Source organism: Neoarius graeffei, chromosome 6 (genome assembly GCF_027579695.1).
Source record: "Neoarius graeffei isolate fNeoGra1 chromosome 6, fNeoGra1.pri, whole genome shotgun sequence".
Lineage (NCBI taxonomy): Eukaryota > Metazoa > Chordata > Actinopteri > Siluriformes > Ariidae > Neoarius > Neoarius graeffei.
The window spans coordinates 93,658,433-93,682,409 of NC_083574.1; the positions used below are offsets into that span (position 1 = coordinate 93,658,433).

At 40.9% G+C, this 23,977-nt stretch overlaps 1 protein-coding gene across 1 annotated transcript in view; it reads left to right on the forward strand.

Moving 5' to 3' along the window:
- The window catches only part of kcnab1a (potassium voltage-gated channel subfamily A regulatory beta subunit 1a), a 292,071-nt gene that overhangs the window by 144,178 nt on the left and 123,916 nt on the right, over positions 1-23,977 (forward strand). Inside the window, exon 2 of the mRNA XM_060923049.1 lies at positions 17,064-17,107. Within this exon, the coding sequence (XP_060779032.1) occupies positions 17,064-17,107 (44 nt within the window). The remainder of the gene's footprint in view (positions 1-17,063; positions 17,108-23,977) is intronic.

Here is a 23,977-nt window from a genome sequence, read left to right on the forward strand (position 1 = left end):
TTAATAATGGAGTAATTAATCAATCCCTAATGAGCAGTTTCCACACAAATTGCTTCTTCTCCCTCAGTTCTTCACCAATTTTAATTCTTTCTGGCATGAAGGTAAGGGTACCTAGGGTGCATATAACTTCTACCCAGATTTGCTTAATTACAATTATTAATGAAGTTATGGTCTAATTAAATGGATAATAAGTATGATATATGATCATTTAATTATTTTTAAAAATTGTTTGCAAATTGCTTTGGTGTAAGAGAAATAAAACACCTCAGGAAAGTAATCAACTTCGTCATGGTGACAATAACTCCACTTAATCACACCAATTAATCATTGATTGTTTTCCCAGCATGTTTTGACAGCATGCCCTGAAGTATTTTATTATCTCATCTGGCAGATAGGTGATGAGTTTATGCCCTCGTGTGTCGTCCGTTGTCTGTCCAGTGTCGTCCATATTTCACGAAAATCGCTTCTTCTCCCTCAATTCCTCACCAGTTTTGATTCTTTCTGGCATGAAGGTAGGGGTACCTAGGGTGCATATAACTTCTACCCAGATTTGCTTAATTACAATTATTAATGAAGTTATGGACTAATTAAGCCTTAATGCCTTAAGCAGTTCAACAAAAATCGTTTCTTCTCGGTTAATTCCTCGCCGTTTTGGATTCTTTCTGGAAAATAGGTTGGTATTCCTAGGGTGGATATAACTTCTGTACATAGCTTGTATATAGCTTGCAAGATAGATAGATAGATAGATAGATAGATAGATAGATAGATTGATTGATTGATTGATTGATTGATTGATTGATTGATTGATTGATTGATTGATCCCCAAAGGGAAATTAGATTGTCATAGCAGTCCGGTAAATTGAATACAATAAAAAATACCATGGAATAAAATAAAGTACTGAGATCAAAATAAAATACTAAGGTCAAGAGAATAAAAAACAAGATATACACATACCTTAAATAATATACTATGAATATGTACTGTACATAGAATGTGTAATAGGATGTGAATATTGCAAAAATATGATATATGATATCAATACGGATAATATTCCCATGTCACATGTCCCATAATAAACACTAAGTATACGTTATACTATATTATATGTGGTGCAGAGGGTGACAGGTAGAATATCCAGATGTGTGATCATGGCTCTAACAGAGGTAGATGAGTTATAAAGTCTGATTGCTGTGGGTAGAAATTATTTCCTGTATCGTTCCTTGGAGCAGCAGGGTTGAATAAGTCTGTTGCTGAAGCTGCTCTTTAGCTTGTCCAGTGTTTTGTGGAGGGGGTGAGAGGGATTGTCCATGATTGCCAGCAGTTTTGTCAGAATCCTGCCCTCCACCACCTCCTCCAAGGTGACCAGTTTAGAGCCAACAACAGACTCTGCCTTCCTAATCAGTTTGTTCAGTCTGTTGGCGTCCTTTGTCTTGATGCCTGCACCCCAGGACACCACAGCAAAGAAGATGGTGCTTGCCACAACAGACTGATAAAACATCTGCAGCATCTTGTTGCAGACATGAAAGGACCTGAGCCTCCTCAAGAAATAAAGCCGGCTCAGGCCCTTCTTATAGATGGCCTCTGTGTTGGTGGACCAATCCAATTTGTTGTCCAGTGTAACACCCAGTTACTTGTATGAGGCCACCATATCTACATCCGTCCCACTGATGCTGACTGAAGACAGCAGGGGCTTGTTCCTCTTGAAGTCCACCACCATCTCCCTCGTCTTCTTCACATTCAACTGCAGGTGGTTCTCCCCACACCACTTCACGAAGCGGTCGACCAGGTCCCTGTACTCAGCTTCCCCCCCTTGCACAACATTTATTGTGCAAGGAAGGTGGCCCACTTTAGATCGTTCCTTCTGGACTATACGGGGCCGGAGTGAGCTACGCCGTCATTGACGGTCTCGTTTTAATATCACATGCTGACAGATACTTCTGTGCACAACGTAATGAAGCCATGAGATAAAAAAATCGAGGGCATGAAATCATAATGTGTGAACATGATGTCATAATGTTTTCTCTTTAAAGACAGAGAAAGAGTGAGTAAGGGAGACTAAGGCTACATCCATACTAATACATTTTCATTTTAAAACGCATGACTTTTGCTCTGTTTATGACTGGCACCCAAATTACTCTGGAGTTTTCAAGCTCCAAAAATGGAGACGTTTTGAAACGATGACTCAGACACCCACATTCGCTTCCTGACTGGGTTTCATCAGTTATGACATATCCTTCCCTGATTTATCATGTTCTCATCATGTGACCCTTTTCCAGGAAGACAACAAACAGGATCAGCTGTTTATACCAGCATGAGCATGCCCAGTGTACATGAATGGTCATATGATGCGTTTTCAGGTGTTAGTCTGAACAGAGATTATTTCTTATACGATAATAAAACACTCATTTCGATGGAGACAGTTTTCTTTCTAAAATGCTGTTTTAAAACTAAAACGTATCAGTGTGAACGTAGCCTAAAAGCGTTTTCACACTTGGACACACTCAAATACCTGAGTCTACACATGGACTGATTCTGGGATTGTTTGGGGGTAGGGTTCATAATCACAGGCTTGCTTTCACAAAGCAGAATTCCTTCTGAACCATGGATTTGCAAAATGGTATGCACTAGTTACCAGCGTTCACACTTCACTAATCACACTGAACTCGGATATCAAATGGGCTTGAATCTGGAAAAAAAATGCAAGGGAATGAAAACAACCTTCAAAAGGGACCAGGAATCAGTTCTCTGGACTGCTCCTGAGACCAATAACACCTTTCAAGGTTCACTGAAGTGTGAAAACCACCAAAATACAGGTACAGTGGGGCAAAAAAGTATTTAGTCAGTCACCAATTGTCCAAGTTCTCCCACTTAAAAAGTTGAGAGAGGCCTGTAATTTTCATCATAGGTACACTTCAACTATGAGAGACAAAATGAGAAAAAAAAATCCAGAAAATCACATTGTCTGATTTTTAAAGAATTTATTTTTTAAATTATGGTGGAAAATAAGTATTTGGTCAATAACAAAAGTTCATCTCAATACTTTGTTATATACCCTTTGTTGGCAATGACAGAGGTCAAACGTTTTCTGTTAGTCTTCACAAGGTTTTCACACACTGTTGCTGGTATTTTGGCCCATTCCTCCATGCAGATCTCCTCTAGAGCAGTGATGTTTTGGGGCTGTCACTGGGCAACACGGACTTTCAACTCCCTCCAAAGATTTTCTATGGGGTTGAGATCTGGAGACTGGCTAGGCCACTCCAGGACCTTGAAATGCTTCTTACGAAGCCACTCCTTCGTTGCCCGGGCGGTGTGTTTGGGATCATTGTCATGCTGAAAGACCCAGCCACGTTTCATCTTCAATGCCCTTGCTGATGGAAGGAGGTTTTCACTCAATCTCACGATACATGGCCCCATTCATTCTTTCCTTTACATGGATCAGTCGTCCTGGTCCCTTTGCAGAAAAACAGCTCCAAAGCATGATGTTTCCACCCCCATGCTTCACAGTAGGTATGGTGTTCTTTGGATGCAACTCAGCATTCTTTCTCCTCCAAACATGACAAGTTGAGTTTTTACCAAAAAGCTCTATTTTGGTTTCATCTGACCATATGACATTCTCCCAATCCTCTTCTGGATCATCCAAATGCTCTCTAGCAAACTTCAGACGGGCCTGGACATGTACTGGCTTAAGCAGGGGGACACGTCTGGCACTGCAGGATTTGAGTCCCTGGCGGCGTAGTGTGTTACTGATGGTAGCCTTTGTTACTTTGGTCCCAGCTCTCTGCAGGTCATTCACTAGGTCCCCCCGTGTGGTTCTGGGATTTTTGCTCACTGTTCTTGTGATCATTTTGACCCCATGGGGTGAGATCTTGCGTGGAGCCCCAGATCGAGGGAGATTATCAGTGGTCTTGTATGTCTTCCATTTTCTAATAATTGCTCCCACAGTTGATTTCTTCACACCAAGCTGCTTACCTATTGCAGATTCAGTCTTCCCAGCCTGGTGCAGGTCTACAATTTTGTTTCTGGTGTCCTTTGACAGCTCTTTAGTCTTGGCCATAGTGGAGTTTGGAGTGTGACTGTTTGAGGTTGTGGACAGGTGTCTTTTATACTGATAACGAGTTCAAACAGGTGCCATTAATACAGGTAATGAGTGGAGGACAGAGGAGCCTCTTAAAGAAGTTGTTACAGGTCTGTGAGAGCCAGAAATCTTGCTTGTTTGTAGGTGACCAAATACTTATTTTACCGAGGAATTTACCTACCAATTAATTCATTAAAAATCCTACAATGTGATTTCCTGGATTCTTTCCCCCCATTCTGTCTCTCATAGTTGAAGTGTACCTATGATGAAAATTACAGGCCTCTCTCATCTTTTTAAGTGGGAGAACTTGCATAATTGGTGGCTGACTAAATACTTTTTTGCCCCACTGTATCTGTCAGTGAGTGACTGAACAAGTGAGAAGAAGAAAAAGCCATGAATGAAATAGCACGAGTGAATAAACAGGCTTGAAGACAGAATACTCCACTTATGCCACATACACTGATGCTCTGAATTCAATAAAAAAAGCAGTGATTAACATTGTAACCCAGTTTAAAGAGAGATCAGGTGTTTCTACCCTCACACACCTGGGGCCGAGCACATGGGAAGACTTCTCGACATGAAACCCCATCCACATTACTCACCCAGATCCACACACTCCGATACACACATACTGCGCACAATGATTACAAAATTACTACAAAAAATAGATGTGTTGCCATGAATAACTTTATTACAGGACATGATAAATGGAGCTGCTAATGAATGTGCAAAGCCATAATGATGATTAGCTCATCCAGCCGACAGGTGATGAGTTGATGCCACCATGTGTCGTCCATCGTCCATCCATTGTCGTCCACATTTCACAAAAATTGCTTCTTCTCTGTCAATTCTTCACTGATTTTTATTCTTTTTGGCAGGAAGGTAGGTCTGCCTGGGGTGCATATAGTTTCTACCCAAAATTGCATGATAGTAATGAAGATATGGAGTAATTAATCAATCAATCCCTAATGAGCAGTTTCCACACAAATCACTTCTTCTCCCTCAGTTCTTCACCGATTTTGATTCTTTCTGGCATGATGGTAGGGGTACCTAGGGTGCATATAACTTCTACCCAGATTTGCTTAATTACAATTATTAATGAAGTTATGGGCTAATTAAGCCTTAATGCCTTAAGCAGTTCAACAAAAAAATAGCTTATTTTCAATCAATTCCTCGCCATTTTGGATTCTTTCTGTTAAATAGGTTGGTATTCCTAGGGTGGATATAGCATCTATATATAGCTTGTATATAGTGTATATAGCTTGCAACATTTATTACACAAGGTGGCCCACTTTAGATTGTTCCTTCTGGACTAGATAGGGCCGGAGTGAGCTACACCATCATTGATGGTCTCGTTCTTTGTTGGAGGAAGTTATGTTTTCACCTCCTCTTGTTTGTTTGTTCCCAATGTAACTCAAAAAGTAGTAAACAGATGTGAATGAAATTTGGTGGAACGGTGAGCCATGGAGCAAGGAACAATTGATTAGATTTTGATGCAAATCTGAATATGTATGTCGATCCAGGATCCAGATATATATGCAGATCCAGGAATATTATTTTTTTTGCTTGTTCTCAAAGGAACTTAAAAGTAGTGAACAGATTTGGAGGAAAGTTGGTGGAAAGGTAAGCCATGGAGCAAGGAATACTTTATTAAATTTTGACGCAAGTTTGGATACGTGTGTAGATCCAGGCTGGAGATATACAGTTAAGGTCAAAATTATTAGCCCCCTTTGTGAAATCAGACATAACCCTTTGTTTATCCCTGAAAATGACAATTTCCAAAAATGTGTATAGTTTATATGATTCCAAAAGAGAAAAGACAGAATGACCACTAAGTTTGATGATGATACCGTATTTTATTCATGTTCTGACTTGTAACAAGAAAACAGAAAAATGACATGGTCAAAATTATTAGCCCCCTGGCAATCACTAGTTAATAGTATACCCTTTCTGTGCCACAACTGACATCAACCTCTTTGGATAGTCCTTTACAAGGTTGGCACATGTCTCTGTAGGTATTTTGGCCCATTCCTCCTTGGCAAAGACCTCCAACTGGTCCAAATTGCATGGTTTTCGGGCATGGACTTTTGTTTTGAGCAGGTGCCATAGATTCTCAATGGGATTGAGGTCTGGGCTCTATGCAGGCCACTCCAGGACCTTGATTTTGGTGTCCTTTAGGAAGTTTTGGACCACTTTTGATGTGTGCTTTGGGTCATTATCATGCTGAAAGACCCAGCGGCGACCTAAGCCTAGACTAAGAGCAGATGTCTTGATGTTATCCCTCAAAATGTCAACATAATCTTCCTTTTTCATGATCCCATGCACCCGAACAAGGCTCCCTGTGCATGAGGCAGCAAAACAGCCCCATAGCATGATGCTCCCACCACGATGTTTCACTGTGGGAACTGTATTTTTGGTGTTGTAGGCCTTGCCCTTCTTTCGCCAAACAAAGGCAACATCCATGTGCCCAAACAGCTCCAGTTTAGTCTCATCAGACCAAAGGACAGACTTCCAAAACTCATCTTTAACTTTCAAATGTGCATGGGCAAAGTTCAGTCTGGCTTTGAGATGCCACTTTTGGAGTAATGGGGAGCAATGAAGAGCCCTCGCTACTGTCTTCCTTGAGACCTCAACCCCAGAAGAGGCAAGGTCAGCAACAATCATTTTGGTGGATGTGCGGGGATTCTTGCCAACATCCCTGAAGATTTTTCTCCCTTGGGATTGAGATAATTTGCATTTTCGTCCACGCCCAGGTTTGTTACACACAAAATGGAACTCCTTTTACTTTGCAATGATGCATCGCACAGCTGTTCTAGAGACTGTGAAGCGTCTAGAAATGACAGTATAGCCTTCCCCCTTGGTATGGGCCTCAACTATTTTCTTTCTGAGGTCCAGAGTGATTTCATTTGTCTTCGGCATGGCTTTAAACGCAGACCCCTCTCAGAAATGTGTTTAACTGCCTCTAGGCCTGTTCCTTCGAGTCCCTTAAGTAACAATCAATGCTGATTGGATGTTCAGGTGTTGTCTGGGAGCTAATTGACTGCACAGGTGTGGCTTGAAAGCTGACAGGCTGGTCGTGTGTGTTTTAAAAGCAAGAAAATTGCATGGGGGCTAATAATTTTGACCACCCCATTTTTCACTATATTTGAGATTAAGGGTACTTAAATATTAATCTTACATTCCGAAATGCACCAGATACTATGGAATAACACTTGTGAATGGTTGATATTTTAAAATTACATCAGTGTTACAAATTTTGGGGAGAATTTTATAGTAATGTTCCAAAATTTCATGGGGACTAATAATTTTGACCTTAACTGTATAAGCAGATCCAGGATTTTTTATTTTATTTTTTTGTCTGTTCCCAATGTAACTCAAAAAGTAGTGAATAGATTTGGATCAAATTTGGTGGACAGCTTCTGTATTATCCTAGGTTCAAGTGATGTGATTTTGATGTTGATAGTACGTAGCTCAACTGAGTGCCCTTCTAGTTTATAGTGTGTCCATCTCAACTTTACTGTAAGACAATCAAAACTGATCTATCAAATGGCAGCACAATATGCCAGACATATTTTTACTTTTATTTATTTATTTATTTTTCTTTTTTTTCAGGGGGGCAACCCACTTTTCCAAAGCCAAATTTGTTTTGGAAAGAAAAATGCCCTCAAGTTTCACATCGTATTAAAAAGAAAAACGCAGTGACTCTCCAGCACTGTAGCTGTTCTTAGATGGATGTTGTGTGTCCAGAACTCAACCACTGACTTAGAAAATAATCAATAAATTAAACTGTCTTCATAAGGTCTTGGCCTCTCATTCAGAAGGCTTTGGGATCATCTATTCAGACTCAGAAGGTGTTCAAATGTGACCAGGTCTTTTCTGGTGCAGTTCCGAGATTGTGTAACTTTTTTTTATAAAGGCATCAACCAACATCGACATTTTTAAATCCAATCTAAAAATATATATTTATTGTCCCAGGCATTGGAAAGTTTTTAAGCATCAGATCTTCTGTTTTTGTCCTGTCTTTTATTTGTGGTTTTGTTTTATATGTCAGTAATAGCATCGAAAGCATAGGTTCAGAGCGGCCTTCAAACATGGCCGTGATGGACTACAACTCTCAAGTGCCACAACGCCCCTCCTCCCAGGAATACTTATCACACCTGTTTCCCATTTTCCAATTATCTATTTGCCTATATAAGTGCCATTCAAACAAACAGACAATGCGAAGTATTGCTCAGTGTTATGATCTGACTTTACCAAGCCTTGATTTCCTGTTCCTGTGTTCCCATGACTCTGACCTTGTTTCCGTCTACTCCCAACCCCGACCTAGTTTAGTCTCCAATATTCTGTTCCTACGTCCACCAGCCTTTGCCTGACCCTGACTATGGTTCCTGGATTATGATTTGGATTTGGTTACCAGTTTGCAACACACCCGCTCTCCCCTGTGCCTGCATTCAGTAAATGCCTGCACCCTGACATTATAATTATTTCTTTTTATTTCTCTTTGAGAAATTTTCTGCTTTAGTTTTGTTTTTATTCAGAAACGCAGGAAACAAAGGCTTGGATAAACAGCATGGTAAGACTTTGCAAACTTTCACAGACACAATGGGAATAAATGGTATAAATTGGCAAATTACTCAAGAAATAACACAAAACAGGTACACACCATCAGGTAACAAGCAAACAACAGGAACAAAGATGTGAATCCATGACTGTCACTTCTCAATCAGAAAACGAGTACAAATTCCTGCCAGATGCTTTCATACAAAGTTGAAATTGCTTTAATGTCGAAAGCAAAGTGTGCGAATGAAGTGATGGTTGGAGATATGGAGCTTCCTGGTGGCCAAGCAGCTGCTGCTCTGGCAGAGAGAGTGCTGTAGCAAAGTGATATCTCTGTAAAAGATTTTAACAAGGAGTGCATATGAAAAGAAACCCATATCTCTGTCACTTAAAAGCCAAATCTGGACATGGTGTGAAGTGGCAGGTTAATTCGTGACTTTTACTGGACGTGTCATCAGCTGAGTGTTTTTCAGGCAGATTGTGTGTTTACAATCAATCCAGGAGGGATCATCAGAGAACACCGTTAGAGGAAAATAATCAATGATGGAGCATGGGTATGAAGCGGAGTATGTTATTTTTCTCTATCAGCATGGTTCAAAGTGTGTTATATCCATTTATACTGAAGTTACATTTAACATTGTGGAACATTCCTGAAATATGTTCCTGTTCTTACTTATGTCATAGCAGCTATAAACAGAAGAAACACAGAATAAAACATCTAATAAACTTGAAGGGCATTCAGTAGACTAGAGTGCGTACCTCTACCAAGAAACATCTTATCAACATCAAAATGAAAGCACTTGAACCTAGGATAATAATAAAGCTATCCACCAAATTTCATCCAAATCCATTCACTACTTTTTGAGTTATGTTGGAAACAGACAAAAAAAAATCCTGGATCTGCATACATATCCGGACTTCCGTCAACATCTAATCAAGTGTTTGTTGGCCCATGGCTCACCATTCCACCAAATTTCATCCAAATCTGTGCACTACTTTTTGAGTTATGTTGGAAACAGGCAAAAAAAAAAATCCTGGAGCCACATACATATCTGGATTTGTGTCAAAATCTAATCAATTGTACCTTGGCCCATGGCTTGCCTTTCTACCAATTTTCATCCAAATCTGTTCATTATGTTTTGAGCTACATTGGGAACAAACAAATGGAGATGAACACACAACCTCCTCCAACAAGGTTGTTGGACAACATAAACACTAATTGATGAAATTTGGTGGAATGGTGAGCCATGGGCCAAGGAACAATTGATTAGATTTTGACACAAATTAAAAGTAAGTATAAGGGGACAAAAAGTACAATGTGGTGTTCTTTAATTTCTTAAACCCAACAGACCCGGTACCGGGTCCAATAGAATGCTACTATAATTGACTTCTGGTAAAAAAAAAAAAAAAGTTTTTAAAAATGCTGTTTTGGTAAGTTCAATACTTACTAAAAATTTTGTAGTATGTATGTACATACTTTATGATATTTCTGTGGTTCTGGGGTTTTGTTTTGTGGGGTTTTTTTTTTGGTCCAGCTGTAGTCACGGTGTTGCTGAATGAAAAACGTGGCATCTCTGTCCATGGGCCCATTGCTATAATGGTGTTATCCTTTGGTTTATTACAGTTTACTCAGGTAAACTAACAGTCCCAATGTTACTGACACTGGGAATATACAACCCCGATTCCAAAAAAGTTGGGACAAAGTACAAATTGTAAATAAAAACGGAATGCAATGATGTGGAAGTTTCAAAATTCCATATTTTATTCAGAATATAACAGATGACATATCAAATGTTTAAACTGAGAAAATGTATCATTTAAAGAGAAAAATTAGGTGATTTTTAAAATTCATGACAACAACACATCTCAAAAAAGTTGGGACAAGGCCATGTTTCCCACTGTGAGACATCCCCTTTTCTCTTTACAACAGTCTGTAAACGTCTGGGGACTGAGGAGACAAGTTGCTCAAGTTTAGGGATAGGAATGTTAACCCATTCTTGTCTAATGTAGGATTCTAGTTGCTCAACTGTCTTAGGTCTTTTTTGTTGTATCTTCCTTTTTATGATGCGCCAAATGTTTTCTATGGGTGAAAGATCTGGACTGCAGGCTGGCCAGTTCAGTACCCGGACCCTTCTTCTACGCAGCCATGATGCTGTAATTGATGCAGTATGTGGTTTGGCATTGTCATGTTGGAAAATGCAAGGTCTTCCCTGAAAGAGACGTCGTCTGGATGGGAGCATACTGTATGTTGCTCTAGAACCTGGATATACCTTTCAGCATTGATGGTGTCTTTCCAGATGTGTAAGCTGCCCATGCCACACGCACTAATGCAACCCCATACCATCAGAGATGCAGGCTTCTGAACTGAGTGCTGATAACAACTTGGGTCGTCCTTCTCCTCTTTAGTCCGAATGACACGGCGTCCCTGTTTTCCATAAAGGACTTCAAATTTTGATTCGTCTGACCACAGAACAGTTTTCCACTTTGCCACAGTCCATTTTAAATGAGCCTTGGCCCAGAGAAGACGTCTGCGCTTCTGGATCATGTTTAGATACGGCTTCTTCTTTGAACTATAGAGTTTTAGCTGGCAACGGCGGATGGCACGGTGAATTGTGTTCACAGATAATGTTCTCTGGAAATATTCCTGAACCAATTTTGTGATTTCCAATACAGAAGCATGCCTGTATGTGACGCAGTGCCGTCTAAGGGCCCGAAGATCACGGGCACCCAGTATGGTTTTCCGGCCTTGACCCTTACGCACAGAGATTCTTCCAGATTCTCTGAATCTTTTGATGATATTATGCACTGTAGATGATGATATGTTCAAACTCTTTGCAATTTTACACTGTCGAACTCCTTTCTGATATTGCTCCACTATTTGTCGGCGCAGAATTAGGGGGATTGGTGATCCTCTTCCCATCTTTACTTCTGAGAGCCGCTGCCACTCCAAGATGCTCTTTTTATACCCAGTCATGTTAATGACCTATTGCCAATTGACCTAATGAGTTGCAATTTGGTCCTCCAGCTGTTCCTTTTTTGTACCTTTAACTTTTCCAGCCTCTTATTGCCCCTGTCCCAACTTTTTTGAGATGTGTTGCTGTCATGAAATTTCAAATGAGCCAATATTTGGCAAGAAATTTCAAAATGTCTCACTTTCGACATTTGATATGTTGTCTCTGTTCTATTGTGAATACAATATCAGTTTCTGAGATTTGTAAATTATTGCATTCTGTTTTTATTTACAATTTGCACTTTGTCCCAACTTTTTTGGAATCAGGGTTGTATTCTCTGAGCTCTTACATATCCATACAGAACAAAATAATGTATATTAACCTGATAATTGCTGCAGTATTTTTGATTAATTTTGGGTGTGTTTGTCTCAGCGAGCCACACCTCCCAGCACCCTAGGGCTTAAAAGGTTAATAAATAAAAAATCTAATTGTTGGCAAATTGCTGTGGTGTAAGAGGAATAAAACACTTCAGCACAGGCTGTTGTTGGAAAAGAATCAACTTCATGGTAGTAACAGTAAGATCACTTCATCACCCCACCTCATCGCTGATTATTTTCCTGTCACAGCATGCTCCCAAAATGATTTCTCATCAATGCAGGAACTTTAATTTCAGACGAAATCTCTCTTTTGTTTTTGTTGTTCTTAAATGTTACTGTAAACTAGAGAAACACAACACACAACACCAAAGTCATTCAAGTGGGTGCGAATATTTTCTTTTATCCAGTTTAAACAACGTGATAAATGTGTTCAGTAGAGTAACATTATTAAATGTGGGAATCTCTAGGAACTGCCCAGACACACATCAGAGAAGGAGAAGGGCTTTAGGAACTGCATTTCTTCTGCATAAAAAGGGATTCAATTATGGAAAAGGAATGCATTTCTTCTGGGGAAAAATGTTTTAATAATTGAATCAAATCTATTTAATTTTCAGTTCAAGTTAATTAAAGTGGCTGAAATGTTTCATCGACTCAGTGTAAAGTAATGAGAAACACATGAGTAAAATATGAATAACACGCACAGTATTCTTCCGAGTTAAACATCTGAGCGAGGCATCAGAAGGTCATGAGGTCAAATCCCATCAGAGAACCGCGTTAGAGTTCTTCGAGAGGCTCTGTAACTCTCAGGGGCTACAATTATGTTCCGCCTCCTTTTGTGTAAAACCATCGTCTGAATCATCTCATCTCATCTCATTATCTGTAGCCGCTTTATCCTTCTACAGGGTCGCAGGCAAGCTGGAGCCTATCCCAGCTGACTACGGGCGAAAGGCGGGGTACACCCTGGACAAGTCGCCAGGTCATCACAGGGCTGACACATAGACACAGACAACCATTCACACTCACATTCACACCTACGGTCAATTTAGAGTCACCAGTTAACCTAACCTGCATGTCTTTGGACTGTGGGGGAAACCGGAGCACCCGGAGGAAACCCACGCGGACACGGGGAGGCGACAGCGCTAACCACTACACCACCGTGCCGCCCCGTCTGAATGATGAAATGTAAAAATGCCCTCCAGAGGAGGAAAGGGTTCAGAGAAAGAGATGGAGAAACTTTAACGTTTCTGTTCTGCAGATGTGGGATTAAAACACAGGTGTCTCTGAGAGAGCAGCTCATATTACTATGTGAACTTCTCTCTGGAGTCATTTGCCAGCTGTCTTTTACACACACACACACACACACACACACACGGAGTAAGCAGTACATCTGACACTTTAATGCTCTTCTACTGCACTGTACTCATATATACTGAAGTCTTTATATGCGGTTGAGTGCAGAAGTTTGTGCCCCCATGGTGTTAAAAGGAAAAAAAGAAGAAAACTCAAGTTAATTTCACAATTTATAAAGAAAAACAGAATTTCAGAATTAATTTAGTGCAAGAAAGAAAGTGACGAAAAGAAAATTATGAAAGGGAAAAGCAAAGGAAAAAGAAAAAACAGATGGAAATAAAAAGTGATAAAAAGGAAAAAATAATGAAAGGAAAAATCAAGAGGAAAGAAATAATAGAGAAAGAAAGAAAGAAAGAAAGAAAGAAAGAAAGAAAGAAAGAAAGAAAGAACGAAAGTGACAAAAAATAATGAAAGGAAAAAGCAAGAGGAAAGAAAAACAGATGGAAGGAAATAAAGAAAGAAGGAAAAAACTTTGCTGAAAAGTGGAAGACGTCATCTTGCCACATTAAAGTCACCGTGTGTAACATGTACGTGGTTTTAGACGTGTAATAATCAGCTCGTTTCAGACCTTCTTTGGTGAAAGTGTGAATCTCAGCCCTGTCACATCACTGAGCTGTCCGCTTTCTTCACTCCACTTCCTGTTTATATTTTTCTGGCCCTGAAATTAGCCCTGCCTCCACACTCAGCTCTCACCCTCATTTCCTTCAAAGGCAATTCACTATGGATGGATAGTTTCACCAGAGGAAAGGGGTGGAGTCAGGGATAAGAGGAAGTCTTGTTCTTAACAGAGGCCTCAAAAACTTGCATACGGCCCCTTTAAAGCTTCTGTTATCATAAACAGTCCTCTAAAACACTGCTGCAGACTTCTGAGACGAGCGGAAAATACATCAACAACTGTTCAGAGAAGTGCGGCTGCACCTGAGTGGAATTTCCTGAGCAACCTCTCCACCCCAATCTGTCTCCCTCTCATTTTCATTCCACACACACACACACACACTGCGCTTTTCCATTTCATGTCATTCTGTTCTTTATTCGTCCTTATCGCCACCTGATTTTATTTTCTTCCTGATCCCTGCACTGCTTGAGTTCTCCCTCATCGAAGGATTAGTTTTTTTCTCCATAAAATCTGATGAATGCAAAAGACAAGTCTCTCTCTCTTTCTTGCTCTCTCTCCTTTTGCACTCTCTTGTGTTCTCTCTCTCATTCACTCTCTCTCTGTGTCTCTCTCTTTCTTTTCCTTGCTCTCTCTCTCCCCCATGCGCTTTCTCTCTCTTTTTCTTGCTCTCTCCTTTTGTACACTCTCTCTTATGCTCCCTCTTTCTTTCTCTCACTCTCTCTTTCTCTTGCACTCTCTATCCTTTTGTGCTGTCTTTCTGTCTGTCTTTCTCTTTTTCTTGCTCTCTCTACTCTTGCATTCTCTCTCCTTTTGTACACTCTTTCTCTTGCGCTCTCTTTCCTTTTGTGCTCTCTCTCTCTCTCTCTCTCTCTCTCTCTCTGCAGTTTAACCGTTAATGCTCACTGTTAAAGTATTGTACACGGCTTGAAAATAAAGACCTGACTCTCACCAGGTTTCCATTGCAGCTTTGTGCAATAAAAGAAAAAAAGATCAGGATTGCAGCTAAACACTGCTGTAGACAATGTGATGATGTGTGGATAATAGTTTCAAATTCATTTCAAATTTTTTTATATACATAACACACACCCAGGGGTTAAATTGGGATTGGTTATGTGGGGGGGGGCCTCTGCCTCGTACCCGCCCCTGCCCCCGCCGCCCTGCCCCAATATACTTTTTGGAAAATAACCCTCTAATTTGATAACCATATCATATTGCACAGAGATATACACCTTATCTGTGTGTTGTAGGCCTATGTGTGTCTTGTAGTGCCCCCCTACACATTATGGCAGTTTGAATGTAGATTGGTTGGCCAATGTAACAGATTGTACAGGTTGTTGTACATTGGTTTGAAGGAAATGATTAGTGGGGGGTCTGGGGGTCCTCCCCCAGAAGTTTTTTATTATCATACATGTTATTTGCTGAATTCTGGTGCATTTTAATAAGTTGTTAGCTGACTTTACAGAGGTAGGTTGAGCAATATCATGTTAAATCTTGTCACATGCCTACAGGTGAAAAATGTGAAGGAGAAATGTTCAGTGAGAAAATTTGAAGACTTGCACAATCTTAAACCAAAACAGTTGATTTATTTTGGAGGATAAATGTTAAATATACCAAAACACTGTCAGTCAAATTGTCAATCAAATATATTCATGCAGTGAATGCAACCAAATACAAACAACACTATAACATTGGAAGCATGCCAAATAAATAACTGAATACATAATAATAACAATAATAATTACACTAATAATACACTAATAATATTAACAATAAATAATAATAAATTAACATTAAATTAAATATTAACAATAAATAATAAAACACTAATAATATTAACAATACAGTGAACATAATCATTATCGGGCGGCACGGTGGTGTAGTGGTTAGCGCTGTCGCCTCACAGCAAGAAGGTCCGGGTTCGAGCCCCGTGGCTGGCGAGGGCCTTTCTGTGTGGAGTTTGCATGTTCTCCCCGTGTCCGCGTGGGTTTCCTCCGGGTGCTCCGGTTTCCCCCACAGTCCAAAGACATGCAGGTTAGGTTAACTGGTGACTCTAAATTGAGCGTAGGTGTGAATGTGAGTGTGAATGGTTGTCTGTGTCTATGTGTCAGCCCTGTGATGACCTGGCGACTTGTCCAGGGTGTACCCCGCCTTTCGCCCATAGTCAGCTGGGATAGGCTCCAGCTTGCCTGCGACCCTGTAGAAGGATAAAGCGGCTAGAGATAATGAGATGAGATGAGATAATCTATCATATTTTTTATTATTAAAAACAAAATATCAAATAATACTGAAGAGGGGAAAAATAATACTGATCTAAATATGTTGTGTTTTTATTTTTAGACAGTATGTGTTTTGCAAAAGTTGTTAGGCTCAACTTTTGGTCAATCTCAGTAGCTAACTTTAACTGACATCTCCCCCTTCCCTCTGGCTAATTTCTGTCGATAACTGGGGACTATGGAAATTGAACTCGCCAAATGCACAGACAGTTCGTTCAAGCACCTCTGATGGATTAGGATCGTATGCAGGTAAAAGGGGAGACGGTGTACGGAGAAAATTATAAACAAGTCACAACGCTGAAACACAAGCCCAAAAACCCGCAAACCACGACTTCTGATTTTTTTTTAAAGCGAGCTCACAAAAAAAGAAACCCCAAAGTCGCTTATAAAAAGCGGAATTGGCAACCCACGCAGTGTTCCAGAAACCAGAATCTCTGATCGCAAGTTCTGTTCTAAATAGCTTTGACAGGTCGTCTTGTTATCAGGAAAACTATGATCTATCTCATAAAAGTCATGGGTTTATTGATTAATAAAACGATATTTAATTATTCAGAACTGAAAATCGTGAAAAGGGTTTGTTGCTTTTGATGTGTGCGTGATCATATGCCATCCGCTCCGAGCTTATGTGCCGGGGCTCAGCCCCGGACAGCCCCGGCCCAATTTAACCCCTGCACACACCTATATTTTGACGGCTAGTTTTGTGTATTTTAGGATTTTTCCACATCACAAGGCGTCTCATTGTATGACGCTGTTATTCACATAGAAGTCAAGGTTTTGCTTCAGTACATGAACCCGATGCTGATTAATCTGTGTTGAGATGCTCACTGATGATATATTTATTTTCTTTCTCTCTCTCTCTGTAGGAACCTTGGGAAGTCCGGATTGCGAGTGTCATGTTTGGGTCTTGGTGAGTATCTTATCTTTTTTTAAGCAATCAAAGCACTTTGAATTCGCCTTGAGCAGTTTCTGTGTGAATCTGCAGCTTTGTCGTTTAAAACTGGCATCACAGCCTGCTGTCGAGAACAAGAGCTGATTTCTTATTCAGTCTGGAATAGATACGGACAATGTCCATTTACCTGCAAAGATAAAAGAGAGAAAAAAACACACTTCCTAGAGCTTACATTTACCACACTTGGCAGACGCTCTTATCCAGACCAGAGTGACTTACATTTTATCTCCTTTATACAGTTGAGGAATAAGGGCCTTGCTCAAGGGCCTAACATGGGTATTGTACTGTAGTGTGATGTGATTTGATATCCTCAACAGACGTCACAAATTAAAGCTGTCTGATACTTTGCGAATATTCTAGACCGTTTTTAAGTATTAACATTGACCAGTTTCTTAATTAAGGTTAGTGTTTGAATTAAAAAATAATAATAACTCACGTAGACCAATTCTACTGAGGGGAAAAAAAAGTTGATTTGAGATGATGCTCATGATTACAATCACAACTCGATAGAGATTGTGACTAAAGTCACAGTAATTTGCACTAGCTGTTACAAACTGGGACGTCTGGTCATCGTACCCTGTAGATCCGGAACGGTAAGAGATTGAGAATGACGCTTAGTGAGGTAACATTGTGCCCTGCCACCCTGAACAAAACTTTTTTATAAAAACTGATTCATGAAAATCATGAAAATAGAATAGAATGTCTCTATTGTCACTGCACAAAATAGCGAAATTGAGTTCATCATAGGAGAGCAAAGCTGCTGTGTACATGCCACTCTTGCACACTTCAGCCCAAGGCTGTCCCATGTTAACCTAACCACAAGTCTTTGGACTGTTATTGACAGTTACAGTGGTGCTTGAAAGTTTGTGAACCCTTTAGAGTGTTCTATATTTCTGCATAAATATGACCTAAAACATCATCAGATTTTCACACAAGTCCTAAAAGTAGATAAAGAGAACCCAGTTAAACAAATGAGACAAAAATATTATACTTGGTCATTTATTTATTGAGGAAAATGATCCAACATTACATATCTGTGAGTGGCAAAAGTATGTGAGCCTTTGCTTTCAGTATCTGGTGTGACCCCCTTGTGCAGCAATAACTGCAACTAAATGTTTGCGGTAACTGTTGATCAGTCCTGCACACCGGCTTGGAGGAATTTTAGCCCGTTCCTCCGTACAGAACAGCTTCAACTCTGGGATGTTGGTGGGTTTCCTCACATGAACTGCTCGCTTCAGGTCCTTCCACAACATTTCCATTGGATTAAGGTCAGGACTTTGACTTGGCCATTCCAAAACATTCACTTTATTCTTCTTTAACCATTCTTTGGTAGAACAACTTGTGTGCTTAGGGTCGTTGTCTTGCTGCATGACCCACCTTCTCTTGAGATTCAGTTCATAGACAGATGTACTGACATTTTCCTTTAGAATTCGTTGGTATAATTCAGAATTCATTGTTCCATCAATGATGGCAAGCTGTCCTGGCCCAGATGCAGCAAAACAGGCCCAAACCATGATACTACCACCACCATGTTTCACAGATGGGATAAGGTTCTTATGCTGGAATGCAGTGTTTTCCTTTCTCCAAACATGACGCTTCTCATTTAAACCAAAAAATTCTATTTTGGTCTCATCCATCCACAAAACATTTTTCCAATAGCCTTCTGGCTTGTCCACGTGATCTTTAGCAAACTGCAGATGAGCATCAATGTTCTTTTTGGAGAGCAGTGGCTTTCTCCTTGCAACCCTGCCATGCACATCATTGTTGTTCAGTGTTCTCCTGATGGTGGACTCATGAACATTAACATTAGCCAATGTGAGAGAGGCCTTCAGTTGCTTAGAAGTTACCCTGGGGTCGTTTGTGACCTTGCCAACTATTACACGCCTTGCTCTTGGAGTGATCTTTGTTGGTTGCCCACTCCTGGGGAGGGTAACAATGGTCTTGAATTTCCTCCATTTGTACACAGTCTGTCTGACTGTGGATTGGTGGAGTCCAAACTCTTTAGATATAGTTTTGTAACCTTTTCTAGCCTGATGAGCATCAACAACACTTTTTCTGAGGTCCTCAGAAATCTCCTTTGTTTGTGCCATAATACACTTCCATAAATGTGTTGTGAAGATCAGACTTTGATAGATCCCTGTTCTTTAAATAAAACAGGGTGCCCACTCACACCTGATTGTCATCCCATTGATTGAAAACACCTGACTCTAATTTCACCTTCAAATTAACGGCTAATCCTAGAGGTTCACATACTTTTGCCACTCACAGATATGTAATATTAGATCATTTTCCTCAATAAATAAATGACCAAGTATAATATTTTTGCCTCATTTGTTTAACTGGGTTCTCTTTATCTACTTTTAGGACTTGTGTGAAAATCTGATGATGTTTTCGGTCATATTTATGCAGAAATATAGAAAATTCTCAAGGGTTAACAAACTTTGAAGCACCACGGTATAAGTGATTGAAAAAAAGCCCGTTTTTCAAGGATCATTCCGGTTCAGTTATCCAGATCACCATTGAAAGTCCAATGTAATTCAGCCTAGAGGTATTCTTCATGTGAAATTTGGTGATGATTGATTGAAAACTGAGGGAGAAATGGCGTCCTAAAAAACATTAGGAGAATAATAATAATAAGAAGAAGAATAAATTTGACAGATCCTGAGTGAGGGTAACAATTTTTCCCAGCGCTGCTAGTGCAAATTAACGAGGGCGGAATTTTTAAAACTGAAATGAACAAAACATTTTACATTGAATGCACACTATAAACTTTTATTCCTGCTGATTCCTGGTGAGTAAAAATAGTTGTTTCTTTTCACTATACCTACAGTTCTCTTGGTGGAACAGATGATCATCATTTATAAATCAATGATTGCTCCATCATTTTTTCTTATTCCTCCTTTTTTGTTTATGTACAAATTAGTGTGGAGGCACAGTGGTGTAGTGGTTAGCACTGTCCCCTCACAGCAAGAAGGTTCTGGGTTCAAGCCCAGTGGCCAATGGTGGTCTTTATGTGTGGAGTTTGCATGTTCTCCCTGTGTCTGCATTGGTTTCCTCCATGTTCCAGTTTCCCCCACAGTCCAAAGACATGCAGGTTAGGCTAATCGGTGGCTCTAAATTGACCATAGGTGTGAATGTGAGTGTTCTTCGAGTCCATTGCAATCTCAGATGTCATTCTGCCAGTATTGGGCACAGGCCACAGCTGATGGGGTAGGTTCTGCCAGGTCTTTTGGACTGCACCGGGGAGCGTCAACACATTCCAGTAGATGGGACATTGTCTGCACCGATCCACAGCTGCACATGTCTTCTGTTGTGTACTTCCAAGCTTTCATCAGTGCTTTGCACCTCCCCTGTTCTACACGCAGTCTGTTTCGTGACTTCCAGGTTAGCCAGACAAGGTCCTGGCCACTAGTAAGGCTTTCTGTGGGTGTGATTCCTCTGTCCAACCATTCAAGTGTTTGTGTGTCATAAGTTTGCCATTCATCTTTCCAGATGTTGGCCCTTGCTTCCTGTTTGGTTGTCTGGAGGGGCAGGACTGTTTGCATGAAGTTGGCTCTGGATGGAAGCCTGCATTGGGGTGCTACATGGCCGTGCAAGGGGTGTCTGGTGTCTGTCTCCTGTGTTCTCCACTCATCTCGAGTGATAACTGATCATCTGATGTGTGGGGGAGAGATACAGAAACCTCCCCATGGTGCAGCCTGGGAAACACTGGCTGAATGAGATAGAAGGACTCAGCAGGACTTTCTAATCTGATACTGCCAGTAGGCCAATCTCTGTATACTTACCCACGCAATCAAACAATGTGAGTGTGAATGGTTGTTTGTCTCTATGTGTCAGGCCTGTGATGATCTGGTGACTTGTCCAGGGTGTACCCCGCCTCTCGCCCATAGTCAGCTGGGATAGGATCCAGCTTGCCTGAGACCCTGTACAGGATAAGCGGTTACGGATAATGGATGGACGAATTAGTATGAAACAACCACCCAAGCCAGGTGCCCGTCTCATGATCGACAGCTCTGCGTTCATTTGTGTCATTTATTCATGTACCTCATTTGTGTCACTTTAATTCACATTGTCTGTAAACACACCCAGCACTCTGAGGCTTATGCCAAAATCTTATTTATTGATTTTAGTTCAGATTTTAACACTGTTAGGACTGATATTTTATTAAATCAATTGCTAAAACTTGATACCAATGGCGGGCGTCACGGTGGTGTAGTGGTTAGCGCTGTTGCCTCACAGCAAGAAGGTCCAGGTTCGAGCCCCATGGCCGGCGAGGGCCTTTCTGTGTGGAGTTTGCATGTTCTCCCTGTGTCCGCGTGGGTTTCCTCCGGGTGCTCCGGTTTCCCCCACAGTCCAAAGACATGCAGGTTAGGTTAACTGGTGACTCTAAATTGACCGTAGGTGTGAGTGTGAATGGTTGTCTGTGTCTATGTGTCAGCCCTGTGATGACCTGGTGACTTGTCCAGAGTGTACCCCACCTTTCGCCCATAGTCAGCTGGGATAGGCTCCAGCTTGCCTGCAACCCTGTCGAACAGGATAAAGCGGCTACAGATAATGAGATGAGATTTATATTGGGCCACTTGATCTTGGGGTCTGTAAGCCCGTGGGGTGAGAAGCTCTTGTGTGTCTGTTGTACTGCTGTGAAGTCTTGTGTATATGTATTATATGTTTTTATGTTTTGTGGGGCCAATGATGAATTTCCACAATGTGGACAATACAGAATTCTATTCTATTCTATTCTATTCTACACTGCTATGTGAACAAACCAACTGACTGAACTTCTGTAATGTGTGAGCAGTATGATGATGCTGAGATTTTGAAGATTGCTAGTGTGTACATTGAATTGAGTCCTGGAATCCATAATGAATCCTCTCCAGGCTTGTAGGTGGAATTGGGATTAATTAAATTATAAATTATGTAATAATTGATAATTGAATTAATCAATTTATAATTAAAGATCAGTCTCATAAAATCTTAAATTATTAATCTTAATATTCACCGTGAATGGTTACATTCAAGATTAATGGTAGCTCTGCATTAGATGGGAAACCCAGTTGTATACAAAAGCTAAATTTGAAGGAAAAAGGAGTTCTAAATAGTTGACCTTGTGAATAAACAACAGGAACAAGTAATTCAATTTGATTAGCTTTTATTTGTCTACTACTCACTAATAAGAATCTCACAAAATACATTCAATGTCGGGCAAAGGTAATAACAAGGCACAACAATGGAACAATTACACCTGGGCCATAGGTTTGGGGCGGGAGAGAGGGGGAGAGAGAGAGAAAGAGATAGGAAAAGAGAATCCCTTGTGTGTGCGTGTGTGTGTGTGACTAGGGAAAGCCGATGCGTGCGTGTGTGTAGGTGTGTGTGTGTGGGCAGATGCTAACGACTAGCCACTCTAGCAATGCTTAAGCAAAATGGCGGTCAATGCCTAGATGTCGTAAACTAGGTGACGTATCACAGGTAGCTCAATGAGGGAGGTACCAAAATGGCGTCGGGGAATATGGCGCCTGCAGGCCTAGTTGAGAACACAAGCCTACCAGCTAGCGTATCACCCTGAGGTAGCTAGCAATGAGTTGCTAATGAGAATCTGGCCACGTTACAGCTGGATCCAAACACTGTGCTTAACAACAATTTCCAACAGACTATCTAGGCAAAGAACTCAACGCGAGAGAGAGAGAGAGGGGAAGAGTAATAGGTGTTGGATGGAGAGGACTAGGCCTTGTAGCGGTCCAGCCTCGGGGCTTAAAATAACAAACTTGTCGCTGCGCTGCTAATCAGATAGGGAAGCTAGCAATGGAGTTAAGGAAAGACATAAACATGCAAGATACCCTGTTTAACAAGTTCAAAGAAAAACAGAACCAAAACAAACAATAAAAGACACCTTCCATGTCTGAGCGGGTATGCTAAACAGCTCAAAGCTTGAACATGACCCTAACAACCATCTGAATAAGCTACAAATTACTAAAATTTGCCCAAGTGCCTACTCAATGCGATGGAAGTTCGTTCTCCGATGTCCGCGCTGAGGGTCGCGGTCCGAGGAGAGGAGGTTAGCGGCGAGTTGCGTCCAACCGCGGCTAAACGAAGCAGGGAGATGGAGGCCTAGCTGGTCCACGGTGCTTCGGGAGAAACCTCCGGTGATGCGTCGACGAGAAAAAGGCTGAGAGGAGCGAAGCTGTCCGCAAATGCCTCTTAGCGTGGAAAACTACTTAACTGTAGTTAAACTTTGCAAAGGTTTAGAATCAAAACCACTATATCACTGAAACCTAGCGGGTCATTCAAAAGTTCGGCCGAAACTAATTTGAACAGGCTGTTCTCAGACAATAGCGGTTAGTCTCAACACTGTAGCGAGCGTGCCTACAGTCCGTCCGACCACTCCAGTAGTCAGAACATGAGAGCGTGAATCGAGGCGCTCTCGATACAGTTAAAGCAGTTCCACTTTACGTCACATCCGGGTGGAGCGCGCAAGGAATTGTGGGATCGTTATGGGGCGCTGGCAAGTTACCAACAAGGCTGTAGGTATTTACTTTAATGCTGACAAACACGGGTGGACAGAAAGCAACAGATTTGTGCTGTCTTCTTTTCTGAAAGCATTTTTTGTTTTTGCTGATTTTATTCATATCAGCTATAATGCAGAATTTGTGAACTCACCCGTCACTCAAAACCCTGAACTCTGCAGTCTGTGTGATTTCTGCTGGATAATCTGTTCCTGAGAGGCTGGGATTTCAATAAATCAGACTGCATTTATTTTTTCTTTGTCCAAAGGTTTGGGAATTGGGAAACCCACACACAGACAAGCACAGCTGGTCTTCTAGATATTATTAA